The sequence below is a fragment of the Thermobia domestica genome, chromosome 10 (assembly GCF_964235325.1).
Source record: "Thermobia domestica chromosome 10, izTheDome1.hap1.1, whole genome shotgun sequence".
In the NCBI taxonomy this organism is placed as follows: Eukaryota; Metazoa; Arthropoda; class Insecta; order Zygentoma; family Lepismatidae; genus Thermobia; species Thermobia domestica.
Window position 1 is genome coordinate 17336493 of NC_137463.1, and position 20349 is coordinate 17356841.

Below are 20349 nucleotides of genomic sequence, written 5' to 3' on the forward strand. Positions count from 1 at the left end.
GAATGCTAGTAAACTCCAACTAAATTTGTCAGAATTATGAGTAAATGAAAAATTAATTTAATCATGAACTAATGGGATCCTCCCCTTAGCTACCAATACAATTTACCAGAAGTTTCTTCCATTACTGGTAGGCTACTTGTCACAAAAAGCGTAGATACGATATGGTTATGTAACTTCTTCGCCTTGAGACGAATTAATCGCCTTGATATCGGTATAGGAATTTCTCTTCTTTCCGTATTTTTCTTCTACCATAACTTACACGTCATTCGAAATATATTTTCTTCTTCAATAATATCTTAGTATGCTTTTAATTACTTCCAATTATATTCTTTTCGCCCATTATTTCAAACGCCCGTTACACGTTCATTGTTTCAACTTTTATGTTCATTTCAAAGTACAGATTTTGGGAACTCAAATATTGTTTGATGTTTTTTCGTAATGCAACGTCTCTGCTTCGTACAATGCAACACTTTTCACCCGAGTCCTTTCTGTAACTCTTCATTCAGTGACTCGCATAGTAAGCTTCTAATCATAATCATCACAATCTTGTTGAAAAATTTTTCACCGTTCTTTCCCGCTGTTTCTATTTGAAGTTCAGGGGCCACGGTGACTCACTGGTAGAGCGCTTACCTCTGGTGCGTGAAGTCCTTCGTTCGATCCTCTGCCAAGTACGCTTGTGATAGACAACATCGTGTCCGTAGGTTTACTTAGGGCAATTCCACTTCCTCCCAGTTTCTCATTTCACCAATTTTTCCATCATCTACTTGACTTAAAAGTCTTCATCCCGGCGAAATTAAAATACCGCTAATTTTACAGTAATTATGTGATATCTTCAAATAGATAAAAGATAATCGAAATGTGGAACAAGAGCGCCCTAGACAATATTATTTTACATTAGAAACCGTTATCACGACTCACTTATCTGCTTTCGATTTCGAGCCATTTTGAAAATCGGCATCATTTATTTTCGCGTTTCTAAACATCTGAAAACAGAAAGCCACTAGGTGACTTGTGATAAGGTACCTCACGCAAAAAAATATTGTCTAGGGCGCTCTTGTTCCATATTTCAATTATCTTTTATCTATTTGAAGATATCACATAATTACTGTAAAATTAGCGGTATTTTAATTTCGCTGAGATGAAGACTTAATCATTCGTCTCCCTTACTCTAAAGGGTATTATCGTGGGGCGTTGAACTGAAATATTTCATTTTATTTAAAATTCATATGTCATATCTTTGTTAATAATACTAGCTAGGTACTGAAAAGTAGACACAAACAGCTCTCTAAAAGAAATCTTATGTTGACGCTCTTGATTTGATTACAAATTTTTAATATTTCTTTATCCTCCTCCTATTGTATTCTTACCATATTCAAAAGGTGTACCTTTTCGTTCTTCCTTTCACTGTATGTTTTTGAACTTGTCTCTCAGCATCACAATTCCTTTGCCATATTCATCTACTTCGTTTTCTGTTTTAATGCCTAAAATATATAGCTTATTCTTGCTATCATCCAGGTCCCCAATATATTCTTTCCATCTTCCTGCGTTTTAATTCGCTGATTTCCATGTTCAGTTTATTTATTGTCAAAGCAGTTCTCCCTTGCTACCTTTATTTTTAGTGCCTCTTGTTACTTTTACTTTCTATCTTATATTTCCTTGTTTTGTAGATTTATCTTCTTTATTTGTAGATCAACTTTCTATACATTGTTGTACGTTCTCCAGCTTTCCTTCTTCACGAAATCCAATCATTACTGGTTGAGTAATGAGAAAATTGTGTGCTTCGAGCCAAGACTATTTTGACTAACCACGAAGTTTAGCATTTTTTCTTCTTTGAAAGTGCCACACGTCAATCGTACATCTCAATTACATGTAATACTTAACAACGTATATAACCTTCATTTGCTTTGCCTGTCTTCACTTCTTCGATATAGAACTAAATACTTTCAACATTAATCCATTTTACCTCTTGCACAAAATATTCGGGGGAAGGGACGTGTTCCCCTTGCCTTCCCCGCCAGAGACGCCTGTGCGCCCAGGTACTCATTTTAGGGAGGTTGGGTGAATCTCAAGAGCCGCACTGGAACAATAAAAATTTCCTGTCTCCATCGGGGAATCAGGGCCGCCCAGTTGATAGGTACATACCTTATTGACGACAAAAATGTAAGTAAAGGATGACCTTATTTACAAGTTGAATGAATCAAATCTTTTTATCTTTGGTTACTTCTACATATTTACAGCATGTTTCTCAAACGCAGTATGACTACTGAATTCTATAGACAACTCACCTTCTTATAATCTAGTTCTCCATTTTCACTGGCAGTGCTAACTGAGCGAGACGGGGTTTCAGGGTGGCTGTTGGCAGCTGTATCTCCACCACCTGATGACGCTGATCCTAGTCTTGACGAGCGACCCGACCTGTCTCCACCACTCTGAAATTAACAAACGTAAAATTGCTTTTAATTCACATTCAACTTTCTTTTACCTATACATACACTTTAATAATTATCTAATAACCACATTACTATATTATTGGGTAAGTATTACATAAGTTGCATTTCGTATCCTGACAGGAGATAGTGTCATTTGGTATCCTGAACTAGTTGAAATACCTGCAGTAGTACTGTGTCGCCTACTCTCCGCTTGTGGCTAAGTGATTAGTTTTTAATTAAGTACTGTCTCAACAAACACAATATTGTTCTTTTTGTCTTCGTTTGTAAAACCTCAGAACTTTTTAAAATAAAGTACTGTATTACTGATATGATGTATAGTTCATAATAATACGCTAAAAGGTTCATAACAGCAATTTACGCAATTGTAAGTAGCTTTCAGTATATATTTAATTATTGTAGGACTGTTTACCACAAGATGTATTTCTAAAAAGTATATAGGGGAAGGTCGGATAGTATCGGACACTTAAGGAACATGTGATGTAACAACTTTATGATGGTCAGAAATTAAATAAAAACCTCATATGTGCAATCCTCATACATATCTTTATAACACTATATAAACCATATTTCACTTTTACTACATAATTTAGAGAAACTGAAAAAAATGTAAAAGTCTAATTTTTCAAGATATAAAAAACTGGCGGGTTATATCGGACAGATCTGTTATTACCTTCTTAGATTCCTTACATGTCTTCTTACATACCTTACAAACTACAGATTGTTATGTTGTATTGCAAATATCACATTTATAATAAAATGCATCTCTCTTAAGACTTGCACAATTTTCATGTGCCGAACTTTTGCACGAATTACACTGTATCCAGTTCCCATCAAAGTTTTCCCCACAAATTATGCAATCAGTCTTTGTTTCACCGTCGAATTTCAGAGACTTCCTGGCTGATCCAACTGCTTGGTTTAGCATCAAATACGGCTTCCTTCGGGAGCATCTTTCGTAAGTTCTTTGTCCATTCTTACTCTTGGGAACACAAATAATGGAGGGATACATTGATCACCTGACGCGTTTATGCACAGAAGAATTGTTACGTTTTTGCCTCTTTCTCCAGATGTTATTTCCGTACCTGCTTTTTCCCATTTATAGACACAACTTTTAACTGATTTTCATGAACTACTGACACACCAGTTTCATCAGAATTAAACATTCTCGATGGTTTAAAAGAATATTTATTCATAAGTTCAGAGAGTGTCAAAAAAAAAAAAAAAAAAAAAGTATACCAACGTGCTCCTTGTTGAATCCTATAGCCCGCTGCAAACTTGTAGGTTCCGCGCACCTCAAACTTAAATCGTGGTGTCTCTTCATGAAAGAATAATAATCTTTCCCGGCTAGAACTATAAGATTTCGCATTGAAACTTCGAATATTGCTGTCCGATACCACCCGACCAACGTGCATGATAATAAAGAGTCCTGAAATAATTTGTCTTGCAATGTAGGCAATGATATAATGCCAATTAGGATACAAAACTACAACAAAAATGTACAACTACTTAAATTCATATTTCACACACCTTTGCTTATGTAATTAGCCGACAAAATTAAGTACGTGCAACCACAAACGGCACAAAAACTACAAATCGTCGCACCACATATACACCTTTCAACGTACTATCTCAGAATGTTGGCGCCACGCTTCCCTCACAAAGAACTACTAACACGTGGCTAAAGAGTGTCGCCATCCTGTTCCGAAAATAGTGAACTATACACTGTCCGATACTATACGCTGTCCGATACTATCCGACTTTCCCCTATATCTTCAAAGAAGAGAAATTCAGTATTTATATTCGAAACGAAGTATGAGAAACGAATTGACATTTAGAAGAGGGGATGTTAGGCGTCCTCTATAATTACAGTTTCACTACTGAGGCTAGTTATAGAGGATATCTCAGTGCAATACTCACGATGTGGCGAAGAATAACACGTCTCCCTCTACACGTCGTTTTTTTTTTTTTTTTTTTTAATTTTACTCCGAGAATAGTGGAACGTGACCAAGATTAACCATTTTACGATGAACTATTGAAATGCGATTACGCTTAGGGTACAAGATGACACTCCAGCATACGTTAGGTAGAAATGCAATAATTAGCTATAAAAATTTAACACAGTGAGATTTCTTGGAACGTGCTAAAGGACCGCATTACTTTTATTATACATAAGATACATTTACTTACTACACAAATTAACTCTTTACACAAATTAACTAAGCGATACTTTTGATTTCTATTCGAATGAATTTTAGAAAAGGTAACTTTTTGCAAGAAATGGTAAAGTGTTCTCTCTTTAATCGGATTCCAGCTCTGGATGAACGGGTACCTTTTTCGTAGACCACTCCTCTGAAACTCAGGTTTGCGTGTTCGAATCATTGTTGAATCATGTTAACATGATGATGGACAAACAGCAATAATTCCTATTTCTAGTTTCTGCTACTTTATCATCCACTCCATATAACACTGTTTGCTTAGCGTGAAGGGTATTGCCGTGGAGAAGCACCCCAGGCCCGCAACCAGAAGGGGGCTAGAAGGGGCCTGGCCCCCCTAAACTTTTCGTGGCCCCTCCAGTCTTCAATACAAAAAATACAATTTAGATATTTGTTAAGGTAATTTTTGAAGACTTGCCCCCCCAATATATTCATACCCCCCAAACCTCTGGCTGGTTTCGGGCCTGAAGCACCCAACATATTTCGCATGAAATTACGATTCAATAGTAGTTTTAATTAAGACTGATTTCCAAGTTTAACGTCCCACGACTAAGCGCCAAGCATAAGGGAGGCAATTATGATGAGAAAGGTGATAATAATGAAGTTATGAAAGTGAGAGGACACGAGAGAACACCGACAAAACAAACGTGCACGCTGTCTGTCCACCAGAAAGCACTCTTAACGGTGGCTGGTACCGAACTAGGAACGCGCGTTAGATATGATCGCTCTACCACTGAACCACCACGGCCCCTAATAAAGATTTTAGTCACTGTGTAGTGTGTTGTGGTGGTTATGATAAATGATTCTCAACACGGGGATATTTTATTTTTATGTGTAATTTTCAATCTGCCACGAAAACTAACGTTTCGTAACATGCATCAGTAATACTTTTTACTCAAATTTTATTTTTAATTTTTTAATTTGCTGTAATTAATATGAAATTTAAACTACACTATTATTTGTACAGAATTACTGTCTAAGTAAATACAGCGCTTACGCGTCATTTTATTTTTTATTTATTTTTTTAAAATCTTTTTTTCAAAACAGTGCAGCTTTTTTTCAAAACAGTGCAGAATTCTAACAGTAATATTAAAATTTCTCTGTATACTGTTCTAATACGTTAAAACACTATGTAGTGGAGTAATTTGATCTGAGTTTAGCATCTATTTCAATAACGAGAGTACATGACACGTGGACCTAGAGCTTAATAATGTTAGCTCCCGTTAGGAATCGAACCCGGCTAAAGGCGTGCACGCTATCCACACAACCACGAAGAAGCTCGGATAATGCTCTCGAAAATGAAATCTTTGAGTTCAACGTCCCACGATTATGCCCGTTAGGCTAACGGAAACGATGCTTAAAGAAAGTGAATGATGATGGAAGAACTGATGGAATGAGAAAGTGGGAAGAAACGGGAGTACTCCGACAACACCCATGGACACTATGTTGTCCACCATAAATTTACTTGGCCGGGGATCGAACTAGGGATCCACGCAACAGAGGTAAGCGCTCTACCACTGAGCTCCCGTAATGCTTTCGAGATATTTACCATTACTAAGGAATAGTTTAAATCAATTATAACGTCCTACACCCTGGTGGCTAAATATTCAAGAAAAACTTGCAAATAGTATCAGTGGCTCAGGTAGATGGCGCTCTCCTCTAGTGCGAGTTTGCCTGGTTCGATCGAGGGTTTGCAAACGATTACTATTCTCCTAAACAGTAAAAATCCTTAACATACTACTATCAATATAGCGTGGTCTATTGTATGGACTATTAAGCAGACGAATGTTAATCGCAAGTGAATAATGGATTATTATGGTAAAATTGGTTGAATAAATAAATAGGGCATCGAAAAAAATAAAAGAAAGAAAGAACGAAAAACTCTTGGACCTGATATTCTCCACCAGAAACACACGAGCTGGAATCGAATCAAGAGCTCTTTTTGTCAGAGATGAACACTACCACTAGGTTACCATGTTTCCCTCAAATAACATTTTTTATCTATTACAACAGCAGAACAATTTCATTATTATTTTTTGCAGTTTTACGTATTTTGAAACAATGAAAAAATGGCGCGGGACTGATGAACATCGAGCTCCATCGAGCCCGATGTTTGATATGGACATCGAGCTCCATATCCATTTTCAACGCGGGGACGGTGGCTCAGTAGTACAGCGCTTACCTCTGGTGTGTGAGGTTCCTGGTTCCAACCCCAGCGAAGTAAGTTTGTGGCGGACAACAAAGTGTCCACGGGTTTTCTCGGGGGTGCTCCCATTTCCTCCCACTTTCATTTCACCAACTCTTCCATCATCATTCACTTGTTTTAATCATCCGTCTCCCATAACTTAAAGAGCATAATCGTAAGACATTAGACTGAAAGATTTAATTTTCTATTATTTCACAAATTAATGAAAATTGTATTTTCTGTGAGGAAATGAAGTAACTTCCACCCGCGAAAGTTGATTTGGGGTTTAGTTTTATTTATATTTCAATAAACTACGAAAGACAGGGGGGAAAAGAGCACGGGGGGGCTGCTTTAGCACTGAATACTACCATTCCAGGACATGGCAGTAATGCACAAGATTTCTGCTATAATATTGTGAAAAATCTCTTCACTAACACAATTTCTATAGGTAAAGTTAACATTTCATGCATTACCATGACGACATAGAACTGAAAATGTCCGGGCAGGTAAATCTCTTTTAAGTTCTCAACTAGTCAACCCTATTTTTAATGGCAAAATTATACAACCAGGTGTTTATTAAAACGTCATTCTAAATTCACAGTCGTGAAACTGGCATGTCGAGGGGTAAGATTAATCGTTCCTCCCAGTCACACTCATTCTACAGCATGGTTTATCACAATGTTTATCGGTGTAGGTCACAAGAAGTTTTTTTTTTTGGTGTGCCGCGAGAAGTTTTTCCTTGATTGAAAATTTTATTTTGATGCACGAACATATGTTGTGAAATACTATTCAGAAAATGAAAATGGAAAGCGTTTGTTAATGAGGTGAAGAATAAGTGGTTACTCAAAGTCTGGTACTGTCGTACAGTCACTACAGATTTTGTGTTAGGATGGAAAGAAAGAGGGTGAGGCAAAATCTGTCACGGAATAGGGCATTGAGTTGGGAATAGTAACTCTCTCTTCGTATGCATATAATTTCATACGACAGTTATTGAGAAAGAATATCAAAGTATATTTGGATAAAAGTAGATGGGCCACAAAATATTATTATTTAATGTGGGTCGTAGTAACAACAATTTTGAGAACCACTGGTTTATCAGATTACGCGTATCAAATTGCAATACGATACAATACAGATTAACATACATGCATAATTGAGTGAGTTTTTATATTCTCTTTTTAAGTGTAAAATGGTAGTATGTTACAACTGGGATCTGTAAGATAGTTTATCAAAACTAAAAACAAACATATCAGCTTTCGTAGTTTTCATGTTGTATGTAACTATTTTTTGAGTATTTCTGACTCCATCACCAATCAAGTCATTATGGTCATTTTGAAAAAGAAAAAAATAAGTCTGGCTATTCACAAATACATGGCGTACCCTCAAGTGAAATTGCGTCACTGTATCTTGGTGTGAGAGGCAAAACAGTTTGATTTCTTTACGAATTTTATCCTGCTTTGAAAACGCACACAATAAGCATTGCTTTCTTATTGATTTTGATTATCTAAGGTGATAAAACTTTGAAAAATTATCTTCGTGGATGCGTATGATACGAAATAACACCGAAGAAGAAAAAAGAAAGGAAAGAAAAAACGCGCAATCTCCTCGAAATTATCTCGAGTTGTTTGATAAGTATTTACTCCCTGAATAGCAACAGACAAAATTACGTATTTTCATCACATTACGAAACAGGAAATATTCTTTAATCATATTTCAAACAACGCATGTATTTTACATTTTTTTAGAAATGCTTCCTTGAGTTATTTACATATTTCAATTTATTTACATCAACTTCTGTTCAAAACATGTAAATACACAGTAAGATGTTTTAGCGTAATGCTATATGATTCTATTAATTACACATGCATTTCGCGGAAGTTTCCTTTATAAAATTCATTACGATATATAATACTTGAATCAAATGGTTAGCTTTAGGCTATTTTTTAAAAAATTGTTTCGCATTATTTAAATGTTTTTATAGTGAAAATTATTTGCTTGCTTGTAGCAATCTTTGTAGTTATTTGAAAAGCACGCAACGAAGAAACGCAAAAATCGAAAATTGAAATATACTTTGCTATTGGGGGGATCACTTTTCGACATTTACCATTAGGGACCGACCATTTGTCGGGCTCTACTTCGATCAAGGTTCCATCCCCGCTCACGCCAAGTGAACTTTGTGGTTAATAAACATCGTGTACGTGTTTTTTTGGGGAGGTTCTCCCGTTTCCTTCCACTTTCTTCATTCCACCATTTCATTCATTTCTCATCATCAGCATCTACTTTAGTCTACACGGCATAACCGTGAAACGTAGAACAGAAAGATTACATTTTTCTATTTCGATCAAATTAGGAAAATTTAGCGACAAGTCTTCAAAGATCACGCCCATTTCTTTATTTCTTTGTCCCATAATGAATATATAAGATATCATGAAGTTATCAAAAATAAAACGCGAGATTTTATTAGACTACAGACTGACGGAAATTAAGGGATTATACGTATTATATTCAAGTGCAGAGTTAATCTGGAGAGTTCGTTACCAGTCAGGTCGAAACTACCATATAAGTTTATGATTTTCGCAGTTCCTAATTACATGCATTAAAAAAAGAATAGAAAAACTTTTTAAAAAAATATTGAAAGTAATATCTTACAGCATAGCCTTCTGAAATATCACTTTTCAAAGATGATATTGAATTGGATCGTGATGTCGCAAGAGAACTCAACCCTGAGGAAGGACGACTAGCGCTAGTCCTAGGTGAAGAACTTGAACGCGGGGTCTTTGCTTGTCTGTATGAAGAACCTCCTCCACCGCTGGACGACGGCGTATACGACGACAAATAATTAGACGTCGGGGAGCTACTGTAACTAGACGATGAATATGACGTTGGACTAGACGAGAGTCCGTAATTACCAGAAGAGTAACCACTCAAAGCACTTGGTATCGGTAGGCTGTAACCTGAAGTCCCTGCACTGGTATATGATGAGGATGGAGAACCATAGTTATATGCACTGCCATATATACTAAAAGGTTTGCTTCCGTAAGAGCCTAAGCTGAGATTTGGGTCCAATGTATTAAGAGAACCATAACTGTATGAAGGAGTCATTGATGAAAGTCCACTACCAGCACTCGATCTTTCGGCGTAACTTCTTGGCCGTGACATTCGATGTTGACCAGGAACATACAAACTTGCACTTCGTGTTGGAATATTACGAGCAGTTGTTCCGGATGTATTATATGAGGAACTAAGGCTAGGATACGCCTGGGATCTACGGGGCAACATTCCGCCACTTCCACTACTCGAGTAACCACTGTTATAAGCCATGACTTCTTTCTATCACTACCGACGGAACAACTGTCGCATCGCAGAATCAACTGCAACTGCACTCGCCGGCCTGCTGTCGTACACTGACGTCTCTTTGGGAAGTCGCGTGAGAAAAAGTGCTTCTCGAGGTTGCCAACTCACTCTATTTCTATTATCTGCTTTTTCAAGAGTAATGATGCCTTTGCGATAATATGAAGCATGATCATAGAGAATAACAGCTTAAGTCCTTGTATAATTCACAAAAAGTAAAGATAAATATGAGACCGGTAGCTTAATGACACAGACTTATTCTGCCGAGAAATTTCGATTCCAAGCTACGCAGAATTTGTGGACACTGTGTTAAGTCAGTCTCAGTCTCTCAGTCTCACTCACTCTCTCTCTCTACTAGTTTCTCTGTCTCAGAAAAAGAACAGAGGAAGAAAGTAATGGGAAAAAAGGGTATGGTGTTTCTGAGATAGGGTTTCGGAAGGTCTGAACCCGGTAGATTCCCCTCCCATGAGAGAAGAGAAAAGTTTTATCCTCTTCTTCGCCCTCTTCTTCTCTTTTCTGCCACCATACCCTGCTAGAAAGAAAGGGTAAAGAAGATAGGAAAGCCATTTAAAAGAAAAAAAGCTGAAGAAAAATTTATAAAAAAGAAAGAAGGAAAAAGAAGACTATCCCCTCTCCTCTCTCCGTCCCGTAAAACAGAAAACATTTTGTGTGATATATATATATATATATATATATATATATATATATATATATATATATATATATATATATATATTATTTATTCCGGGGAATATATATTTTAGAGAGACCGAGAAAAAAATCCCTTTTTTGAAAATAAAGAAAAACTACCACTTTCTCTAAGAGCTTTCTTCTCTTTCTCTTTCTACAGGGTTCCCTCTAAAGAAATCTATTTCCCTGACTTCTCCCTAACTTTCCCTGACCCTTGGCAGGAAATTCCCTGACTTCCATGACAGGTGTCGGATGACGTTGACATATAAATAAAGAATGACTATATAGCATTTATTCTATAGAGGCAAATAGTAATCAATTGCTCAAACGGACATTTTACTTACCTTCCATAAATAGGTATTAAAATTGTTGGCTAAGCTGAAATTGGTGTACAATTAATGTTAGAAAAATATATTTTATAAAATTTCCCTGATTTTTCAGTCTTTCCCCCTGAATTTCCCTGACCTGTACCATTTTCCCTGACTTACCTGAGCAGTAGGAACCCGGCTCTACTCTACTACCATTTTCCCTGACTTACCTGAGCAGTAGGAACCCGGCTCTACTCTACTCTACAGAGTACTCACGTTTACTTCAATGTTCCCATCATCTCTCCAATTATTTATCATATGATTTACAATTACCATAATCTTTGGCCTCTAAAGCTAAGTGGCATATTAATTTAGGTTGTCTATAACATGAAAGTGGCTTACTGATTGAACTATATATCGCTTGCAGCTTTAAATCTCAAACCTGTTGAGTATGAAATAACATTTTCGGTGGAAAGGAAGCGACTACAGCCTTTATTCAAGGTATTATTTCCGCTTTCATCTCGTATTATTAACAAAAGCCTTAAACTAATTGGCTAGCTTGAGATACCGACTTCCCACAACAGTGCATTAGCTATTAAGAAGAAAAGTAATTAAAAGAATTGCTTATCAAGATTGTATGAAAACAGCTAAACTAGGATTTGGAAAAACAATCACGTATTGGATCGTTCTTGAACTGACAGAAGTTTGAATAACACCCCCCTCCCTCCAAGAGAAGTTTTTGTAAACGTCATATACGATCTGATTGATTCAAAAGACACCTCATTTCATTATTCGATATTAAGAAAATATATTCTCTCTCTCTGGTCAAGTTTATATTCCTTGAAGTTTTCAGCTAACAGAACAAAAATACATATATAAATAAATCATATTCTTTGCTGTCTTTTAGTAAGTCACACCTAGCTATGCACCGACGCAATTAACAATCATCCTGCTCTTGAATGAATGTAATTACTGATCTGAGAATTTTTGTATGGTGGGGTATAGTTCTACTCGGAAAACAAGAGCCTGGAAAAATTTCGTTAAAATGATCAGTTCGTAGCCCCCGGACTAAATGTCTTTATGGGATAATTTTTATTTTTCTTTCTTTCCCTGGGTCAAATTGTTCGTTTATGGACCATTTCTATTATAGATTTAAAATGCGATCCGAACCATATGATCTATACAGAGAATTGTACACGGACCTCTGATAGCAAAGGCGGGAGAACACTAAATATTCAATCTGAGAAAGGCCATGCTAAAGGCATCACATCACTTACTACATATTATCTCTATGAATGGTCTAGCTTTGTTTTAAATGTTGCTATAGGACGTTAGAATGCTTGGTATCGGAGAAGAACTGACGTGCGCAATTAAATACCTGTGTAATAAATCCATAATTACTTAGTTCTTTGCGTGGCATTCATAACCTTAAATATTTATCTACTCATTTTAGGTCCTTGATAACACTCATCGAGTTAATGGTAATGCGAGCAAAACTTATAAAAACATCCTCTGAGCTTTGTTGTTGCCTAGAGACAAAGAGAGCAAGTTTATTGCCCAAGTATTTACCCTATGCTGTTATGTAAGCCTACATACTCACAATCTATCTATTAAAATGCTACAATAGTAACAAAAACGCCTGAGCTCCAACCTATAAACTTTGATTTACGGTTATTGGTGATTTCACGCTTAACAGAAACAATTTAAACTATGTGTACTTTAAATAAATTATTTAAGTAGACCTTTTTTCATATAACGTTTATTTTTTTAACCTATAAATTACGGGATATTTTGTTTTAAAAGTACCCTGTTTCTTGTCTTAACTACGGATATTTCGATTTCGAAATGGTACTACAATAACTTTTGTAACACATTTTGTTTCAAGTGTCTTCGATAAATAGGAGTGAAGAAATGGACTTCTTTGTAAACTCTTACGAAAACGCTTTAAAAGTAGTTTAAAGGTTAAAGATAAATTACCTCCGTAGTTTAAAGGTTAAATTATTGTTCAAAGCCTTTGTATTTTAATAAGTCTTTTCCATAATCAATGCAAAGAGTTCTTTTAAACTATACGTTTGTGGGCGTTTATGTTTGTGGCCAATCCTTTCGACAATGAGATCTCGAAAACTACAGGCTCTAGAAAGATGACGTTTTCACTGATCGATTGCAAATTTTGTGTAGATTTTCCAGTTCTAATTGAATATTAAAAAAAAAAAAAAAAAACATGGCCATTGTTTCTTTATTACATTTTTACGGGTACACTGGAAGTGTTGAATTTAAAAAAAAACTAAAGCATCATATCCTACACACTATACGTTCCAACACCACATAATTGTATATAGGGGTTGCATACCTCTCAGGTGTTTGTTTCATGGCCAAATTATGAAAAACGAAGGATAGCCATTTCTCCACTCTAACAGTAAGTTGAATCTTTATTGTGTTTGGAGTGTTTTGCCCAATGAACACCATATATCACTGACATTATAATTAATTGTGTGTATAATGTATTTGCTTTTTACATACTGCATACAAGAATAAAGGAAACAATGGTCATACATGAATTAAAAACTCCAACCGGAAGTAGGCTCAAATCTTGCAAACGGTGCGAGATATTGAAAAAGTAATCGACAAAATCTCCCCTTTATGGTATCTCTTGCCAATTTTTATCAAGACGTCTTTCACTTGTGTCTGTAAAGGGACATGTACAGATGTGAAGAATAACAAGGAGATTCATGCTCATATGAATAGAATAGAATAGAATAGAATAGAATAGAATATTTTTATTGTCGTTAAACAACATTTGTTGCAATAGACAACGTCAAGAGATTATACAAAATATATACATTGAATATATAAGTACATAACTAGTCACTTTTTATTTTTTAACTCTTTCTCAAATTCTAAAACGCTATATACAGCTGTTTCAATGAGCCAAGATTTACAGTGTTTCTCGAAGTTTCTATTACACATACCACGAATTTCTGTAGGTAGAAGATTATAAATCTTCATCACAGTGTATTTATAACTCTTTTGTGTTTTATTTAACCTGAAATATGGTGTATCGAGGTCGTCTTTGTATCTTGTGTCATAGCAATGAATTTTATTTCGGGTACTGATATTTTCCAAGTTTTCTTTAATATACATGAGACAGCTATAGATATACATGCGAATGATGTGCTGTGTAGAGAGCGCAAGTTCAGCTAGTCTATATATTAAAATGCTAGGTTTATATGTTTGTCTCTAAAGCAAAGTTTATATATTTGTTCCAATCCTTTCAACATGAGATCTCGAAAACTACACTGCTAGAAACGTGCCGTTTTCACTGGTCGATTCCAAATTTTGTGTATACTGCCCAGTTCTTATTCAAAATTTCAAAAACCGTGTGGTTATTGTTCTATTCAACATTTTAGGGGCCGATTTGAGCCCATAAGATTAACATTGTTGCAGGCCGAAACTACGTATTAGGCAACCAGTATGAGAAGTTACGTATGGCGGGTTGACCGACATTGCAGGCGCATTACTTAAATCTGAATGGCAAAACCTATTGCATTCTGGGAACTTCAAAGGCCTCAAGAGACGCAATGAGGCGTACTCGGACGGATATGGATTTATTAGAAAAAATATTTCCACTCGATATCTTGTTACTTCTACAAATTTTGCTACAAACTCACTCCAAGATCTATACATACCAATTCACTTCCTTTGTGAGTCTCCTATCCTTTACTTGTGTGAGTAAGGAGACATGCACAGTGGGAAGGAGATTCACGGTCATCTCATAACAGAACGATGCTGAGTAGAAAACTCAGGTTCAGCTAGTATAATATGGTTTGTATATAGGCAAGGTGGTCTTAGAAAGCGCATTCATTTTCATACGTCCGCACAGTGTGACCACTGCTAGTACTTTCGTACTGGATCGTACATTTTATAATATTATAGTGTTCTAGTACGTTCACCAACAAATCTAGTGCTTTTCACCTCTTTTTTTTTTCTCATAAATACATTTGGGAGAGAAAAAGAAATTTAATGAAAATTTGGCAATGAATGAAAATTTCACTGTTTCTGTTAACTTTTTCTGCCTTTTCTTTTTAACAGTGGTACTTTACAAGAACGGATTAGAACTCAATTTTCTCAATAAGCCCATTTTATGATATTTTTGTTTTCTCCCGACATCCTCTATACTTGTGTTATTTTAGTGATTTTACAGTGAGTTCTAATACAACAATTAAGCAGTGATTCCGCCAGGATTTTTAGTTTGGGGGTGTAAGCCTATGGAGCCCGGAGGTGGCCTGGTTTGTATCGAATTTTTTGACTATAAAAAAAATAAAATTGGAGGTTCTTTCAAGAATGTAGGTCACTCCCCCATCCACAGGGAAGGGGGAGCTGCCAGAAACCTTCTAATAAGATATTAATATTGTAAAATGTCATGATGAAACGGGAGCAGATAAAATTTTTGGGAAAAAGTACAAGATCTACTACTTTTTTCTGTATAGGTTAGTACGAAATATTTTTGTTGGGTGGTCACACTGCATTCGCAAGTCGAAAATGAAATATATATATATATATATATATATCACCTTCTTCGCGCTTAGATCTGGTGAAGCTCTATCCGTTTACAAAATTTGGTACTTCTAGATGACTCCTTTCTATGCGCCGCCAAGTGAACTTTGTGGTGGACAAACACCGTGTGCGTGGGTTTTCTCGGGGTTCTCCCGTTTCCTCCCACTTTCTTCATTCCACCATTTCATTCATTATTCATCATCACTGTCTCCTTTAGCCTAACCGGCATAACCGTGGGACGTAAAACTCAAAGATTTCATTCATTTTTTCCTTTCTATGCGAAAATCTGACGATAGACATTATATTATTATTATTATTATTATTATTATTATTATTATTATTATTATTAAATGCATTGTGGTGCACCATTCACAGGTATTTGATACAAGCGTTGTTATTTAGCTAACTCCAATTGTAATAACATACATATTTGCTAGCTATCAAATGAACCAAATGCTTTAATATATTTATAAGCATTCACAGAAACATAGTACTGACTAAAGGCAGTAAGAAAAGTTTAAAAGAAAACTACAAGATCATACCTTGTATTTGAAACGAAAAGAGCTCCAACAGCAATGAGACGACACGCGTTCCCCATTTTTCAACCAATATTTTGCCATAAACACATACATCACCCAACACTATTAGTTCTCACACAATTACAAACACTTAACTCACTCTTCGTACGATACTAAAACAAACGACTAATTCGACGTGGTTTTGTAATTTATAGGTTAGTAGTGGAATAAGGGCATAGAAGTCAATGAAACGTCCAGTCACTGCACGCACAGTTTATATACGTACACATCAAGTCAATAAATAACAGTAGCATGGATAGAAACGACATATTTACGAAAGATTCATTTTGAGATAACTTCAGAAAGCACGGAAAACGAAGTCCAGTAACTCGATAATAAAAAATACTTTATTATCAGTGGCGGATGTAGAAGGTAAAAACTGGAGGAGGGGCAGCGAGAATCCAGACTATAATAACTATATCATGAGATTACGCAAATAATTTTAATTTGAAATTCATTTACGCACTTCGTTAACAGGAACTAGGAATTTTTTTTAAAATGAATCTTCCTTTCACCAAAGTACGAATTAGCAATTAATAAATTGTAGGCATTTATAGGTACGGTAGGTAAAAAACAGACTAATCACAAGACATTGTGGTTTACATTGAAAAAAAAAAATGTAATTAACATTCAAGTTAGGAATTGTCGGAGAAAATAAATGTTTAATATAAATATACAACTCACCACTATTAATGTTATTCTAGAAGTGTCCAATTAAAGAATAAAAGGCAACGATTACAATAAACTTTCAAAACTAGTGGCCCCGGACTAGATCCACCATTGATTATGATAAAGGTTTCTGTTACTTTGACGACGAAATAATGGTATTACTGTGTATTTAAATGTAGTATCAATGCAATCATAATTTTACAGATTTAGCCGCAATGAATACTTAATTCTAAGATAATTTTGATTTAAATGAAATGTAAAAATGTTTGACGGCTAACCCTTCCTACACCGCTGGATCGAGGTTGATGATTTTTGTTGCATGACCCTGCCATGCCCTAACTCAGGATTTTATCGGTACTGGGGGGGGGGGGTGAGGGAGAGAAGGTATGACACATAAAAATAATCGAAAACGATATATAATGTGCACTTCTTAGTTTTACGGCTCGCAGAGATGAATAGTGATACTTCCGATGCCGTAAAGTCCATTCCTATTGGGATTAATGTGACAAGGATGAGGAGTGGGCAAAAAGGGATGACGTCACAAATTCTCAACATTACACTTTCACTGAAATAGCTACCCTGAAAGGGGGAGTTGTTCAAGTACTCATAAATCTTATTTTTCCCGCGCGAATAAATAGAATTTCAGCTAGTACTGTGTGCTAGCTAACTCAAAATACGATACAACTTGATTCTTCTTCCGGGAGTTACGGTGACTTCTGATACACGTGGGATTCCTGCTTCGATCAAGGCAATGCAAGTTCGTGTGGGTGACACCCTGTCCGTGAGGTTTCCTTGGGATTTTCCCCTCCCTTTCCACATCCTAAATCCATTAATTATTCCGTAATAATTCATTTTCATTAATCAATCGTCTCCTTTAGTTTAAAGGGCAAAGGGCATAACTGTGGAACGTAAACTAAAAATTTCACTTTATTTCATTTGATGGATCTAGCAGAACAATTCGAAAATGTGAGACAAGGTTGATATCAATAAAAATAAGTAACTACTCCTGAGAAGTCCTGCTCGAGAATCGGAGTAACTACACCTGGAGTAATCTCCTCCCTCAATTTCGTATCAATAAAACAAGCCACTACTCAGGTCTAGACTGCTCCAGATTTATGGACGTTCACTCGCGTTTCCTCTGCGCGTAACACTGAGTCGTATCAATAAAAGACATGATTACTTATTTCTCCCATCCATCGCGCGGTCATTTTGTTGTTTTTAACCTATGGCGTAGTATCCTAAACGCCATGGAACGGGCAAGTAGCAACGACAGTTTCAATCAAAGTGCATTTGTGGATATTATAAGAGTTTTCAGTGGTACTTTCAAAGTCACAGTTACCAGAAAGTAAACGAAGGAAAGCCGAAGCTTTGAAGGCAATTACAGTGAAATGCAACAAAATATCAAATACATCTACGACTGAGACAAATCCAAAAGAGAATCTTTAATATTCGAGCGAGAATAAAACACAATAATAATAATAATAATAATAATAATAATAATAATAATAATAATAATAATAATAATAATAATAATAAAATGGGAAAAAGAAAGTAACACTGAAGCCGTGAACGAACCTATTGGAGCTGATGGACGTTGATTCGAATCCAGCAATATCAAGATTAACACGACAAGCGCATATCATGTGTTGTCCAAGGTCTTTGTAGATTGTTTGGCTTTAAGAACGAATTCAGACACTTGGCCCCTTTGTTACCTTTTAAAAATGTCCAGCCAGCCACGTCATAAAGCACGTCCATCTGATTGCGTTTTCCACACCATACGTATCCCCATTCGCCTTGGCATAAAAAAATACATTCTCATGTATACACTCTTCCTATCAACGTTGAGTTGAGTTAATTTTGAGTTTAACGTCCTTTTCAGTAGCGAGGCTATATGAGACGGGACCCACTGATTAACGTGGAATCCGAACCACATGAGCTCCCGCCGGGAATCCAACGCGGGTCTCTCATGCCAAAGGCATGTACGCTAACCGCTTAGCCACAAAGGAGCTCTTCCAATCAGCGTATTCGTCTCCAAAGTACTAGGTTTCTTTATTGCCCCGTGTGTATAGTCAAGTGCTCCGATAGCACCCGGAAATGTATATTGTTTTTGCCACTCTGCCGTTGCTGTTTAAATATTACGCACACTTCCGGAAAAAATCAATTTTCAGATTTCGCAATAATCGCATCCATTACACTTGTAGTAGTCATAGACACAGTACTGTGAGCCACAACAGAATCCCCTGACATTCAGACCTGGAATCCCGGATCACTCACGTAACGCAAGAAAACCAGCATATTTTCGTCATTACGTAGTGCACCACCCCAAATTTCGGTTGATTCTCTTTAAAAAATGCTATGCTAACTACTCTACATTTTCTTTCATGAACCTATGTTTTTTGTAATCTCCATTTGCAACATTTCTATGCAGTTTATAAGTTTTTCTACGTAGCAAAACAATAATATACTCTGCCATATTCCGCACGGAGTCACCTATTTAACTTGCTCCACAAATTTGGAGAAGTTACTAGCATCACAGAGGAGTCTTTGATTTTTATTGATATCAAACGCGGAGTAGTTACTCGGCTTGAGAATAGAGGTGTGGTTACTTCAAAAGGGCGGGGATTCTCCGAGGTCAGCCGAGACGATTAGTGTTCAGTTCTCTTTTTATTGATACCAATGCGAGTAACTACTACAAAATTGGGAATAATGAGTAACTTCTCCGTTTTATTGATATCACCTGTTAGGCCTCAATATAAATCAGAGTAATGAGTGACAATTTCTGAGACCTATCAGTTATTATTATCGTTATCGTTCAGAAATCAAATAGGCCACAGTATCATAGAAGACTTCCATATTTCTATGGCTTCTTTATATTCGAAGAACAATTATTTTTTTAAAACGAAGTGTTCTATTAACACGAGAGTCACGAGGCTCAACGATTTTATCAAATAATAATAGATGTAGACGGTCACTGTATCCATCCATACAACACACATTTATCTGGTGCTATAATTCTCTCTTCTCTAAAGCACGTAGCTATTTTATAACCTATTACCGTGTATTATTATAAACGGGTCTTATTTCAAATGTGTTGGTATGAAGCGACACTTTCAGGCTCTATTTAGTCAATACAACTTTTAAATTTCTAATTTATACAACTTGTTTCTCCCACCACGCCAAAGTATAGCCAAGCCATTTAACACATACGAATATTATTCGATAATGCAAATTCCTTCACACACACTTTTCTTCCTACTGCCTGCGTGGGACATGAGTATGCATGTCTCGTGAGCCCAGAAGAATGCTTTCAACGATTCACCCGTGCATGGCATATATAACTAAATTAATTAGTAC

The 20349-nt window shown here is 36.2% G+C and overlaps 1 protein-coding gene across 10 annotated transcripts in view; it reads right to left on the minus strand.

Annotated features, from left to right (window-relative positions):
• The window catches only part of Mbs (Myosin binding subunit), a 284430-nt gene that overhangs the window by 20812 nt on the left and 243269 nt on the right, over window positions 1-20349 (minus strand). For all 10 annotated transcript variants that reach the window (XM_081727797.1, XM_081727795.1, XM_081727802.1 and 7 more), the window contains one exon: window positions 2286-2429. In XM_081727797.1, the coding sequence (XP_081583923.1) occupies window positions 2286-2429 (144 nt within the window). The remainder of the gene's footprint in view (window positions 1-2285; window positions 2430-20349) is intronic.